The sequence below is a fragment of the Lonchura striata genome, chromosome 22 (assembly GCF_046129695.1).
Source record: "Lonchura striata isolate bLonStr1 chromosome 22, bLonStr1.mat, whole genome shotgun sequence".
Classification (NCBI taxonomy): domain Eukaryota; kingdom Metazoa; phylum Chordata; class Aves; order Passeriformes; family Estrildidae; genus Lonchura; species Lonchura striata.
In genome coordinates, this window is record NC_134624.1 from 9,746,063 (window position 1) to 9,760,165 (window position 14,103).

General features: G+C 48.2%; 2 protein-coding genes and 1 long non-coding RNA gene across 3 annotated transcripts in view; 1 reads left to right on the top strand and 2 right to left on the bottom strand.

The window, feature by feature from the left end:
- The window catches only part of TTLL11 (tubulin tyrosine ligase like 11), a 36,382-nt gene extending 31,231 nt beyond the window's left edge, over nt 1-5,151 (bottom strand). Inside the window, exon 1 of the mRNA XM_077787924.1 lies at nt 4,448-5,151. Coding sequence (XP_077644050.1) covers nt 4,448-5,119 — 672 coding nt within the window. The 5' untranslated portion in view covers nt 5,120-5,151. The remainder of the gene's footprint in view (nt 1-4,447) is intronic.
- A 2,267-nt stretch (nt 5,152-7,418) lies between these two features.
- On the bottom strand, nt 7,419-12,351 carry LOC116184208 (uncharacterized). Its single transcript, XR_013341118.1, has 3 exons — nt 12,214-12,351; nt 11,113-11,263; nt 7,419-7,592 (listed from the first exon to the last, which is right to left on the bottom strand). It is a non-coding gene; the product is annotated as an uncharacterized LOC116184208 (long non-coding RNA).
- Nucleotides 11,721-14,103, top strand: part of NOS1AP (nitric oxide synthase 1 adaptor protein) — a 28,724-nt gene continuing 26,341 nt past the window's right edge. The window contains exon 1 of the mRNA XM_021543658.2: nt 11,721-11,884. Within this exon, the coding sequence (XP_021399333.2) occupies nt 11,780-11,884 (105 nt within the window). The 5' untranslated portion in view covers nt 11,721-11,779. The remainder of the gene's footprint in view (nt 11,885-14,103) is intronic.

Genomic DNA, 14,103 nt, shown 5'->3' on the forward strand with positions numbered 1-14,103 from the left:
CTACCACCCTCATCACCCAGTGCCATTTACTTATTGAAAGAACCACAGTATTTTGCAGAAACTTCTTGTTCTTTACTTGATACATATTTTTTCTTATTTTAAAACATTTCTTTATGCACTGGATCATTTTTCTTTGAGCATGACAGAAAAAAGAATTGCATAAACCTTTTGAGTGCATTACTTTATTTGCTACTTTAATTAAAATTTCAGTTTCCTTAGTAAATAGCCTTGAAAAATTAATTTAAAATGCTAATTGAGCAATGCATCCTTTCTGTTTCCTTACTTGCAGGGATGAGAAACCCAATTTAACAAGAGCCAGTGGATTCTGCACTTATTTCATTATTATTCAGCCTGCAAAATCTGTTTTTGTACAAGTGAAAATTAATTCTGTTGGGCTCTGAAAGACAATCAATGGCCTTAACCTCTCTCCACAGGTATATTCAGAATACAGATGCAGCATTCAGTCTCAGAGTGCCCTTCCCACTAAAACCTGAACTATTTATTTATTTATTAAAAGAAATTGAAATGAAAGGAACAAAATTTGCATTTATATAACACCTTTCATCTACAGAGGATATCAAAGCTCTCTACAAACACTGCAAAGAAATCATTTCACAACAGATGAGGAGTGAGCAGCTCTGGACAGGAAGATGGAAGCACGTTGTACCCCCTTGTTGGAAATTTGGGACAGCATAGCAAGGGCCCTGCTCCTGAGAAATCAAGATTATCTGGACTTATGCAATAATGGAATCAAACTCACCTCCTGAATGAGGTGGGCTGGATTCTGTAACCTCTGCACAACACTTTACATAAGAGTGGTGTTTGGAGAGGAGCCAACAAGTTTGATTATTTGGTGCCTCTGGCAGCGCCAGGCAGGTATTAATTAATCTTAGAGTGGTGGGAGAGGCCTTTGCACCACACTCCCAGCTCCTGGTGTGGGACAGTGGCTGAAAAAGAAAGGTGGCTGGAGCCATCCTTTTTTAAAATCTTTTCAATCTTTTTTAGTCATATTTGGGCAACATTTTTCAGAAAAGAATAAACAAGGCGCCATAAAGAGAATAGAGTTATTTCCACAGCTTTGACACGATTAATAATCCATAGTAGTCAAATCTGTCTGACAGGTCATTTCTACCTTTGGATTAGAAACCAATAATTTAAATTGTCTCAGAGGTCACATCAGTCTGTTCCATCATGTTTAATGACAAGTTAAATTACTCATTTTCCACTCAGCTTTTCCCAGCATAAAACCTGAAACTCTCCCTACGCCTCCGTGCAGCTCCGGAACAGTGAGACAAATGAAACGCTCGACGCTGGGATATTTGATGCCTGGGACATCTGCCTCTTCCATTTTCCTGGTAATTGAAAGCTTGCTGAAGAAATAATTTATTAAGAGATGAATAAACTCGGGATGCAAGCTCAATTTGTGCCCATTATTTCATTTGGCATATCATGTTCATTTAAAGAATCTGACATGCTGGATCAGATGGTCCAGCCTAGCACAGGAATTGGCACACACATGGGAACTCTGCAGAGCTTCTTAAAAGGTCCTCCCACACAGCCCTATCAAACCTGAGTGTTTCATTTACTCAAAATTCTCCCAGCAACAAAAAAAAAAAAAAAAAAAAAAAAAAAAAGTTGTTTTTTTTTCCTGTCTGTTGCTTCTGAGAACAGAATCTCAATGATCAGCTTGCTGTCTTGCACTCCTTCACCTCTTCCCCACATATCGGTGCCACAGAATATTTCACCAATATTGCCAATGTTTAGAGTATTCTTCCCTTTTTTGTGTGTCTTATAATGACATTTACCATATGTCAGTTCACTGATGAATAATTAAAAAAACCCAAAAAATTGATATGTGACACTGTAAGAATACTATGTTAGAGAGAAAAAGTTACAGATCAAAAGGTGCCTACTTGAAAAAGCACATTATACTGTCTCCTCACAACAAAACATTCCAGCCAACACATCCAGCAGCAAACAGCAGAAATGAAACAAAAGCAAGAATAGGAAAATGTAAAAGAAGTAGAGAGGGAAAAGAATCAAAAGTATCATACAAGGGATAACAGTAGAATAGCAGTCCCTGACACATCAGTATTTAAAATACATGCATTTCATTACTACTTCCAGGACTTTTTTTGCATTATTTTCATGGATCCTGGAAGCAACACCCGTGTTCCCTCTGCTGGTCCTGCTGTAACAGTGCAACCAGCTCCAAGGCTCTGGCCATCTCTGACTGTGGTCTGAGGAAGTATTTTACTGCTATTTCTCTAAACCTCTCAAAGGGAAAGCTTTCAGAATCACATGTGGCTTGAATAAAGACTTTTACTTGGATTTATCTTCTCAATTTTGTTAATTTTTCTCTTAAAATCTTGATCAGATCTTATTAACCTATTTATAAGCTGAAGATACAGAGCAATTCATGACAGTGACTTGTGTACAGGGAATGAGTTATCAGCCACCCAGACGGTGCAGTCAAGCTTCACAAAATTCTGTATAAGGCCTCCTCTTTATTAAGAGACAAAGTGGCCAGAGGAGGAAGTAACAAACTAAATGAAAAATATTGACCCAAGAAAGAGATGGAGGAGAGAGGATATTGAGGGAGACAGGGAACAAAGAGAGATGAAGTAAAGGCAGCAGCAATTGCTGTTGGGAGATGCAAAGCAGGAAGGAGAAAGCTGATTAATGCAGCACAGAGATTCATGAGAGGAACAAGAGCTTGTGAAACAAGTCAATTAGTAGGAAAGACTATCAAGTGCAAGACAAATGCAAAACAGTGAAGTCTCAGGAAACTATAAAGACAAAATTACCACTAAGCGTGGCTCATTCCCAGCACAATCTGCAAGGCTAACTGGTATTAGTGATCCAGAAACCCTCTCTGGAATGGCTCCCCACCCTCAGAACATAAAACTTAACCCCAAAACCAAAGAAATTAAATGTGAAGTAACCCTGCTCTGCATGTCACTGCATAAAACATGGAGCAAGGCTGCTGACAGACACCGCACAGGTGCACTGAGGGCTAAGAGAGGTACGTGTAGCAGGTTTGAATTTCAAGGCTCTGGTATGTTGTTACTATTTTGCTGTACAAGCAGGAGTTGAGAACTGGGGCGCTGGTGCAAGGAGGTTTTGAAATCCTGCCACTGGATTTAAATAACAAAACTACTGAAATAGAATTTTATGAAGTCAGAGAAGGAGAAAGCACTACTCTTCCTGGCACGGAGCATACATATCCTTGTGGGATAAGGTATGTAGGACATTATGAATAAACACGAACAACATTTACTGCCACTCAGTCCTCCAGAAAATAAATTTGCAGTATTGAACTCTGAGGTTAGGAACAGCACAGAATATACTGGCTACCCCAAGTCTGTACAAATTTTGTTTAATAGGTGTCAGGTGCACAAAAATATCATCTCGTAAGTGGGAATCCCAAAGGCAGTTCTGTAAAGTGGAGTAGCTGCAGGTCAGAGATCAGACATCTCTGCACATGAGAACCAGTTCATCCTCAGGTTTTATTCCTCCTTTTCCCTCTAACTTCCCTCTTACAAATGGAGTACAAGTACCCTTTTTCTTACACAAGTTCCTCAGAAAGCTCCTAGAAGCCATATCAACTTCTATAAAGCCATAAACCTGTTAGGTAAAGAAAATCTTTGCAGTTGGAGAACAATTTACCATCCATAGTAAGATATATCCAAGAAATCTCTCCAGGATTTAAATAAGGAGTTGCAAAGCATCAGTTCTGTGCCACCTCCTCTGCTGTCCTGATTCCAGTTCAGCACATACAGGCAGTCACTGAAATCCTCACAAAGCAATGAGGAAACACATGACTCGAGCAGCAGGAGAAAAAAATAGCTATAGCTGCTCTACATAAAGTAAATTAGCAGGTTAAAGCCCGTTATGCGTGCATTATCAGCTGGCTTAATACTGCTGCATTCACACCCGTGCTCTCCGACACGCCTCGCACGGCTCTGCCGGGCCAGACCTCCCTGCACTGTCCCGAGCCAGGCCCACGTCCCCAGGCCCGGAGGGAAGAAATGCAAATCTCCACAACACGTCAGACGCTTCCCCGTGGGAGCAGGTTTCTTTCTTGCCCTTTCCCCGATCAGTTTAACCTGGGAAGCACAATACCCGATTACCCCTGTTCTGGCTTGCATAACTGGCCGTGGCAGTTGTCATGATTTGATCACGAATCAGATCGGCTCCGGACCCGGCACCTGGTTAGAAACAGCTGGAGGGTCGGGGGGCACAGCCGGGAGACCCCCGGCTGCAGCGGCCCTCAGAAGGCACGGCAGGAGGAGCAGGAGGATGGAGGATGGAGGATGGAGGATAGAGGATGGAGGATGGAGGATGGAGGATGCCTTTGCCGGGGGCAGACCCCAGGCAAGGCAGGGCAGGGCTGGCGCTAGGCCGGAGCAGGGGCAGGGCTGGGGTCCCGCTGCCGAGCGCTCACCTCCTTCCAGCGGAGCTGCCGCAGGCTGATTTTCAGGGCCTCCAGAGAGGTCTTGGCCTTGGAGCTGTCCACGGTGACCCCGGCCCGCCGGACGCTCTCGGCCCCGCCGCGGCGGCCCGGGCCCCGCCGGGCCCTGCCCCGCGCCGCCCGCCCGGCCGAGCCCTGCGCCGCGGCCCCGCGCCGGCCCCGCTCCCGGCCGGGCAGCGCCCCTTCCCCCGGGAGCGCCGCGGCCGGCGGGCCGCGCTGCGGGGCCCCAGCGGGCAGGGCCGGGGACCCCGGGGGCTCCTCCGCCTCGCGCGCCGGCTCCGTCTCCGCCGGTTCCAGCCCGGCCGGCTCCATCTCCGCTATCCCCAACCCGGCCGGTTCCGGCCCGGCCGGCTCTATTCCCTTCGTCCCCATCTCTGCCTGTTCTCTCCCCTCTGTCCCTGACCCCGCCGGTTCTGTCCCCTCTGTCCCTGACCCCGCCGGTTCTATCTCCTCTGTCCCCATCTCCACCTGTTCTATCCCCTCAGTCCCTGTCCCCAGCCCGGCCGGTTCCAGCCCGGCCGGCTCCACTGCCTCTGTCCCCATCCCCGCCGGTTGTATCCCCTCTGTTCCCGTCCCTGTCCCCGCCGGTTGTATCCCCTCTATCCCTGTCCCCAGCCCGGCCGGCTCCATCGCCGCCGGTTCCATCCCGCCCCCGCTCCCCGCCCGTTGCCATGGCAGCGGCGCGGCCGGTGACCCGCTGGCCCCGCCCCGCCGCCGTGAGGCGCTGACGCCGTCCCCGCCATTTTGGGGTCGGGCACAGGCTCCGCCTCGCGCAGCCCGACATGGCCCCCGGAGGCGCCGGGGCCGCCATGTTGGAAGCGGGCGAGGCACCGCCCCGCCATGGCGGCCCCGCCTCAGGCCGGGCTGTGCCCGCCGTGCCCGCCGCACCGAACCGCCCGGGTGCGTCGCATTTTCCTGCTGTGCCCGCCGTGCCCACCGCACCGAACCGCCCCGGTGGCTCCGGCACTCGGTTCGCCCCTTGTCGTGCGGCCGAAAGGTTCTCGTGTGACACGGCTGTCGCCGCCCTTACAGAGCGCTGCCCCTCACCGAGGGCGTTCCCATGGACCCTTCAGGTTCAGCTGCATCGATGCTGCGAGAGCCCATCTGCGGATTTTGAACTCGCTTGGGCACAGCAGGAAAATACGAAAACTTTTACACTGTCAGAAATGGAATGAATAACCTCAACAGCAGCTCCGTGAGCGAGCTGGAAGGTTCCCTGCCCACGGCAGGGGGTTGGAACTATATAATCTTTAATGTCCCTTCGCGCTCAAAGCCCCGCAGAACTCTCTGATCCACGGGTCCCTCTCGCTGTAGTTGTGAGGCAGTGAAATGGAGAAGGTGCAGCAAGGAGCAAAGCCGGGTTTTTGGAACTGGGGCGCGCAGGGCTGCGGGCAGGCGGTGGCGCTGCGCCCTGGGAAATCCGGCAGGCTGCGAGCCGGGACTTGGGGAAAAAACAGGAATAATTGGGGTTCTGTGCGAAGGAGCGATCGCCAGCGTCGTGATCTGGAACAGGACTGAAGCAGGGTATCAGCAGAAATTATTTAAATACAGCAAAATTTAAATAAATGCAGGAAAAGTTGGCACTGCCAGCTGCGAGATAAAATAACAAGGTCGTGGCAAGATGCTTATTTTTTCAGTGCCTCACCAGTCTTCCATAATTTACCCTTGCTGGCAACGAAGAAACGAAATAATTAATTAAATAGAGCTGTGTCTTGCAACGTGAAGTGACCAGGAAGGCTGAGGCCAGGTAGCTCGCTCTTGGCTGCTCTCATGTTGCTATTAAAAGATGTACATTCTTTTTTTATAGCTGTGACAGTGTTTAATTAAAAACCCGGGAGCGTTTCCATGTTCCAGCAGGAGCTCGGAGGGGCTGATAATGTTGGCAGGATGAGCTGACTGGGTGGTGTCTTTTCCATGTCCATCACTGAAGGCACATCCTTGGCTTCACCACCACCACCAGATCACAGAAATGCTTGGGTTGGGAGCAACCTTAAAGATGATCTCGTTCCAAATCTCTTCCACGGGCAGGTACAAATCGGAAAGAAAAATTAATATTTTACTTATGTTCAACACTGGCAGAAAAATTCAGTTGTAAGAAAAGCAATTTGGAGATGTTGGAGTGTGTGATTTAAAGTGGTGACCTGACTCTGACTGTCTCTTATTTTACTGCCAGGATCCCAGATGAGTATTTTTAACACAGAGATTTATCCTCACCAATGTCATCAGTGCTGAAAGAAAGCCAGGGAAAGAGTTAAGATAGGCCAAAGCATTAAGAGGCATTAGAGCATGGGAAATACCAAACAAAATGATTGCAAAGGGGAAATAATTTTATATCTAATTATCATATATCCACATTTCTTATGTGCTAATAACAGACTAGTTGTTCCTCTACCAGAGAAGCTGTAATAGATCCGATGCCTGGTTTGCCTGTGTTGTGTGGATAAAACCCTAATTTCCTGTTGGGATAAATAGAGATGGGCTGCAGTGTGCAGCGTGGGCTCAGGCTGCACGTGGCATTCAGGTACAGCAAGGTGCGGAGTAAAGTATAGGTTGGGCAGTAATGAGGCACAGGTAATGCAGAAGGAGAGCATATCCTGCTGAATACAGCAAGCTGGGTCTAGCAGCAGGAGATAAATGGGAAGCCTGAGATCATCCCTCCCCTGTGAGGAGAGGGGAAATTTAGTTACGGGGTACTCTTAAACACAAGGCTGTTTCCTGAGACCCTTGCTCAGAGGGAGCTGTTGATAAGAACAGATTGTTACTATCTTGTGATAATACGTGAACAAGAACATTCCATCCAGGAGAAATGTAATGTCCCTATGCTCTCATTAATTAAATTCAGGATATCAAAGACAGATGAGGTACTGGCCTAATTTAATGGGAGTGGGGAAGGATCCTATTTGATTGTACAGCATTTTACTCATCTCTCAGACTAACAACTCCACTCTCATTTACCCGAAATCATCACTTACCTGATGTCTGTGTGTGCACAGGCAACTGCCAGGTCCAAGGAGGAATCCAGGACTAAAGCAGTTTTACAGATGCAGCAAATTGAACAGTTTTCCACCAGACACCATGCTGATCCCAGCAGCTCACACTGAGGGACTGCACTGCCAACCTGTGGTACATGCAATCCATGAGTTGGGCATGTGAACCTACCTCGCTTATGAGGTTAACAGGTAACATTTTTCTTTACTAATATATTTCCCTTCTTCTAGTAAGCATTTTTGTTTCCAAATTGGGATCAACATTTTTAGCTTTTATGTGGCATCATAAGGGCAACAACTGTATTATTTTCTATACTTTTTTAAAGACAGCCAAGACAAGAGAAACAAAGTAGCATGTAATTTGCAAAAAGAACATACCATCTTTTTAAAATCTATAAAACTGGCCTCCTGCCAAATGCAAATTTGCAGAAATACTTCAGTGTACCCTTTTGAAAAAGAACATATTCCTCCAGCTATTGTTAAAGAAAAAAGTTACTCATGAAGAACTATCCATCTGTGTCTGAAGTTAATAGTTCCTTTTGTAACAATGGTGAGTATCTCCTGTCAGTTGTTCTTTCACAGATCCATGAGAAAGCAATGCTCTATAAAATGAAAAGTCAGAAGAAAACAAATCTAGCCAACAGACTCCACTTGGAAAACATCTGTGGTGGGCTTATGCTTCAGCCTGGATTTAAATCCATATACATCACTCCGTGCTGACCATGTTTATGTTCGACCACAGAAGATTTGTGGTTGACCTACATATGCAAACAAAACATTTGCTGCATATTTGGGGTGGGGGGATTTGCATGATAGAAGATGATGAAAATATGCATAATTGTAGATGACATTTTTCGTTGCCAAGTCCTGCTGCACAGCCCTTTGGAGCTGGCCATGCATGAAAGAGGCTTGCAGTCCTGCCGGGCAGATTGCCTGGCCGTGCTGCGGAGCTGAACCGCCGAGACATCCAGCTTCTGTTTCTTCTGAGCAACACAAATCTGGTGCAATCATCTCACCAAGCAGCCCCTGTGCTCACAGAGGACACATATGACACTTACTGAGGGGGCTGAAGCCATGAGTTCCACATGTCACCTCTGAGTTCCCCTCACGGGGCAGCTCAAGAGACTCAAAGATTTTGTTTAGGAGTTTTCTTGGTATTCTTGAAATCCCCAATGCATCGGGGGTAACATCACACAATTTAGTCAACAGCTGCTGGTTTATCTGTTCTTGCTCCCACATTTCATCCCACAGCAACATTTCTAGGAAGTCTGCTGGTGTGTTAGTACACTTGGAGGCTTTGCTCTAAAAATTGCACCAGCACAAGTACATATTAATAATGTTGATAAAGTGGCATGACAAACGCAGATCTCCTAGGACAGTAAGCATGCACAGACCTCTCAGCTCTATGTGTGATATGGAAGGGCTGTCCTGTAACAGAGGTTTTGTCTGCCATTACTGGATGTCTGTCTGGTTGCTCTGCCCAGGTCACATCTTATTATTCAAAGTCTCTGCAACTCTGCTGTGCAGAAATAAGTGCTTTAAAGGGTTAGCAGAAAGGAGGAAAATTCCATGGCATCGAGACCAGGTCTCCTCCTTTATCTGTGAAGGTGGGTTTGGAAAAAGCTTCCTTCCCTACAAACCAACCAAGGAGCTGATTAAAGAGCACCCTGTATGTAACACCCACCACCCCATTTACACCATGTCAAGGTCTCTTCAAAAGATGAAGCTATGTAAGAAGAGGGACTTCCCTGCAGAGTCCTGGGGTGGGCAGAAACGTGCATCCATGTGAGAGAAAGAGAAGGAAGGAAATCTTGGGAGCCTGTGCCCGAGACAGAAAGCTGATACAAACCTGGTCCCTGCAAAAACACTCGCAGCTCCGAGCCAAGAAGCTGTCTTGGGGCTTCACTCCTACTGTGTTCAGAGAATCGGGACTTTCTGTGAGCGCTTTGCACATCAAAGGAATAACTCTCTCAGCACCTCCATGTGATGCAAACACCCACCATGAGGTTTGGCCAACTGTTCAATGCTACTCAGGGCTTGTTTATACTAAATCCCTGACGATGTCCTGTGTAAATACTTCATTCCACATATTTGCCCAGTTTCATTGTCCAGAAGAAAAGGCATACAGCTTTCTTACTTCCAGTGGAGTCAAAGAATTTTCTTTGCCCAACAAACAAACTAGAAAATTAATGGCTTTTTAAGTTTAGCAGCCTTCAAACTCAATTCTCAAACACAGATCCAAACCATTAAGGTCAGGAGATTTAAGCCCTATGAAAAGTTCACAGAAGTTCATGAACAGGGAGTATTAAACACCTCCATTCAATTGTGATCTAACAGAAACTGGCACTGCAAGCTTTATTAAATAACAGTTGCTTTCTTTTTCTCAGGATTCCCATGAGATATTTCTTCCCTCCTACCAAAAGGATTTTATAATCTGCAGGATACTGGAGAGCACCAGAATTGAATTTAAAAGACCATTCTTGTTATTTCATCCTGTTCTTGCTATCAGATTTTAAAAATTAACTATCCCAAGCGAAGTCCATATGCTGCCACGTATATAGGAATGCTCTTGTGGCAATGGGAGGGTAACGAGGAGAAGCTTTGAGCAGCTCAGCACGATGGCAGGTTCCTGCACGCCTCAGCTGAAATGCAGTATTGCAGAATCAATGTAGAGACTCACCAGTAGTGGCTGTGTTAGGTTTTTCCCCATATGAGTTGAGCTTTGCTGGCGTTAGCATCAAAGGAGGCGTGAGCAGAGTAGCATCTCCTCCTCCTTGGGCTTAGGAGAACCAAAGACCTGAATGTTGCTCAATCAGTCCAAGGACATTTGCACACAAAATCTAGGTTGTTCATTCAGGTCAACAGATTTTTTTTTTTTGATCAAGATATATACGAGATAAGAAAAGTGCCATGAAATGTCCTAAGTACACACTAAACATCAGCACGGACCACACAAAAAATCTCCAACAAAGAGCTAAACTGATGCATCTGCAGGCAAGATGTGTATCTAGAGGAGCAACTTGGACAGAAACCAACTGAAAAAACCCATACTGAGTTATGCTGTATAAAAGTGGCATTAGCATAAACTTGTGAATATTTAAATGAGAAGGTAATGCTGTGATATAGACTGGAAGAAAAGAAGTCTGTCAGGAAACAGAAAAACTTCACAAAGACAGAAAGCTGACCACAGAACCCTCCCGAGAAAGAGCTGCTAATACCTCAAAATATTTGAACATGTAGGGTCATAGTCTGTGAACCAATATTAATTCCTTGGGGTTTTTCTCCCTCTCTTAATTATAAGTTTCTGGATTCTTGGCTCTTGCCCATCTCCCACTGACTTACAAGTACTCAGAAATGCCAAGAAGCTCAGCATGATCACGCTCCTGAGATGGATACTGGGAACTCTGCACTGTCTGCCTGTGCTCAAACTTTTCTTTCTTGCTAATGCAAAAGCCACATAAAAGGTGCTGTCCAAAAACATTCAAACACGTAGCTGGGAGTTACTTTTAAGACTCAAAAATTAATTTGGGGGAACCCAGATGAGATCCATTGGCACACAAGTAAACCCTCACCCTTTGGATTCTACACAATTCATATTTCTGATCATTCCTGTAAACGGAGTGTGGCTGTACTAAGAGTCAGAGGACAAACCTTGGGCCTTGCCATCACAGTTGTGCACATCTCATCCCTTCCTTGTGCAGGTGCTTGCTGAGGAATGTCACGCTCAGGTGCGCCAGGTGTCCCAGAGTGGCATCCGCGAGGGCTCCCCTGGGCCTGGCAGTGCCTTGTCCCCGAGGCAAAGCTGGGAGGAAAAGAACATCATGAGCACAGAGGGTGCCACAGATCCTGCGGGTATACTGAGTGGCACAGTGGGCACAGTGCGTCAGGACTCTGAGTGTGCTAATTTCTAACGGAGCTGTAAGTCCCATTGACACGAGACATACACAACGTAGGTGAGCGCTCATTCAGGACAGCCCTCGGAGGTATTTCTGTGGATTGATGAGATGTCCCCGCAGTACTAACGAGGCCCAGCTCCCGAGCGTCCCCACGCGAGACGCTCCGGACGCCGGCGGCGGGGCCGGGGCGGGGCGGCCGGGCCGGGCCGGGCCGGCGGCTCCACCGCCCCCCGCATCACATGAGGCAACTTCGGGCCAATGGCGCCGCGCCGGGGCCGGGGCCCCGCTCGCTCCCGCGGCCGCTCATTCAAAACGCGGCCGGGCTCGGCGCCCGCAGCCCCGCACGGCGCTCGGCGGGGCGGGCGCTGCCGGCCGCGATGCCCGGCGGCAGCGCGGGCTGAGGCGGCCGCCCGCCCGCCGCCATGCCGGTGAAGAACCGGTACAACCTGGTGGACGATGGCTGCGACTCCCGCGTCCCGCTGCACAACGAGGAGGCCTTTCAGCACGGCATCCACTTCCAGGCCAAGGTGAGCCCCGGGCGCGCTCCCCTCCGCGGCCGCCGGGCTCGGGCCCTGGCGCGGAGCCGCGGCGGGTTCCGCCGCCGTGGCTGCTGCAGAGAGGGGCTGCGGGGCTCTGCGGGGCTCTGCGGGGCTCTGCGGGGCTCTGCGGGGCTCTGCGGGGCTCTGCGGGCTCGGGGTGCCCGCGGGCTCGGCTCCGGTGCTGTCCAGCAGCCGCCGCTGTGGTCCCCACTGACCGCAGGCCCCGCCACGGTTATTCCTCAGCTCTGGAAGTGCCCCTGGGCCACGCTGAGGGAGTCTAAAGAAAACAGCAATCAATTATGATATGAAAGCCTTACATTTAATGAGCGCAATCAAACAGGTTCTTGCTCTTTTCCCAGTGTTTTTGCAGCTGTGTAATCCTTAGACGCTGCCTTGTGTGCTGCATTTGGGAGCTGCTCTGGAATGACCCCTCTTGACAGCGCCGTGGATGCTGTCCCAGGTGCTCATCCCGGCCTGATCCAGTGCCTGTCCTGTCCTGCCACGGCAGGGTGGCAGCTCCCCATTCCCCTGGAAACCAGCAGACTGCTATGTGCCGCTCAAATAATAGTGCCTTACTCCAGCTGACCCCTTCCCTGCACGAAAAGCTGGACAGACAAGGTCTGCAGCCTTCAGGCATCAGAAAGAGATACTGATATTGTCAGAAATTCTGTATTGATCGTGGAGAACAGCCTGGCAGCACAGCAGCACTCTCAGAAAGTGACTCCATTGGAATTGGCATTCTGTAGACAGCATGGGGAATGGGTTTATAATTCAGCTGACAAGAAGAATTGCATTTTGCTGGAGCAACTCACAGGCTCCCTTCCCCTCTTTGCAGGTGGCCTAACACAGATTAGAAATGGAATTCACGCCTGCTGTCTCCTGAGCTGGAAAGAAGGGGCATATACATTCCAATAAAGCTTTGAAATACGGATTTTGTGCCTCTCGGTTTTCCTTCTGAAAGAGCTGTAAGATTTAAGCAGGATACAGGATGAATCTGAATAGACAGCTAATCATGTATTTTAAAAAATTTATCTTCCTTAGGGAAAAAAACATTTAATCTGTGATTTCTCTATTTAAATTAGCATTTGCTGTGCTGCAGACTGTGCTGAGGAGAAGAAAAATTCTTAATTTGATTTTTAAAAAAGATGGGAAGCAACTGTACCTTTAAGTGAGTGAAACTGGCTTTTCAGATTGACAGCTCCAGGCATCCAGAGTTGGCGAGTGGATAACACCCTGTTAGGATGTGTGGGTCTGGGATGGGGTTTGCATTACCTTAGTAACATGCTTGCTCAGTTCTGCTTTACAGTCTGTCTCTTCCAATTATGCTGCTCATTGTGGGCACATCAGTCAGCTGCAACGCTGACAATGACAAGGCTGCAGCTGGCTGCAGGTGTCTCGCACCAGGCAATCCTACTGACCACACTTGCTCTCTAATTTCCACATTCCAAACTGCCTTCCTCCCCCTATAATCTTCAGGAGGTCAGTATTGGGAGCTGCTTGTTTGGGCAGAGCTTTGTGTGCTGTTTCATGAGTTTCAGGGCTCTGTGTGGCAGCACAGGGACCCAAACTCTGCAGCCACACCAGAGGAGGGAGTTTGAAAGAATCTCCTCTAGCTCAGCAGTCCCAGCTGTCCTCTTGCCCCAATTAATTTGTCATTAGGAGCATGGCCTGTTCCCCACTGCAGCTCTGCTGCTGGCAGACAAAAGGCCAGCCAGGAGCTCATCTGGATTACCAGTGGCTGTCCTGACAGCCAGTGGAGCAGGGAAGGAGATCTGCACACCAGAGGCCACAGATGACAGCAATACAGCTCTGCCCTCCCCACCAGCCCAGAGGGAAGCCCTGGCTCTGCTGCTCCCCTCCCTGCTGCCCTCAAGCTCTCGTGCTCTGAGCTTGGTTCTCCTGTGGTTTACCAAAGGCTATAGATGAACTTAACTGCTCTTAAAAATGCCATTTTGCAAAGGCATTTACAGAAGCAGCAGCAAAGCCAGATGACCTTTCAGATTGCTTGTGGTGTTTATTTCAAAGCAGGAGAAAGAGCACTAAAGACTGAGCCAGGAGAGCTCATCTCTGAAAGCCCTTTTAAGCAGACATTTTACAAGATAAAACCCATTACAATCTGCAAGTAGTACAGTGGAGAAATAAATCCAGAACTGTGTCAGTAACAGCAATACCTATGGGGCTCTTCTACGGAATTATTTTGTCTCTGC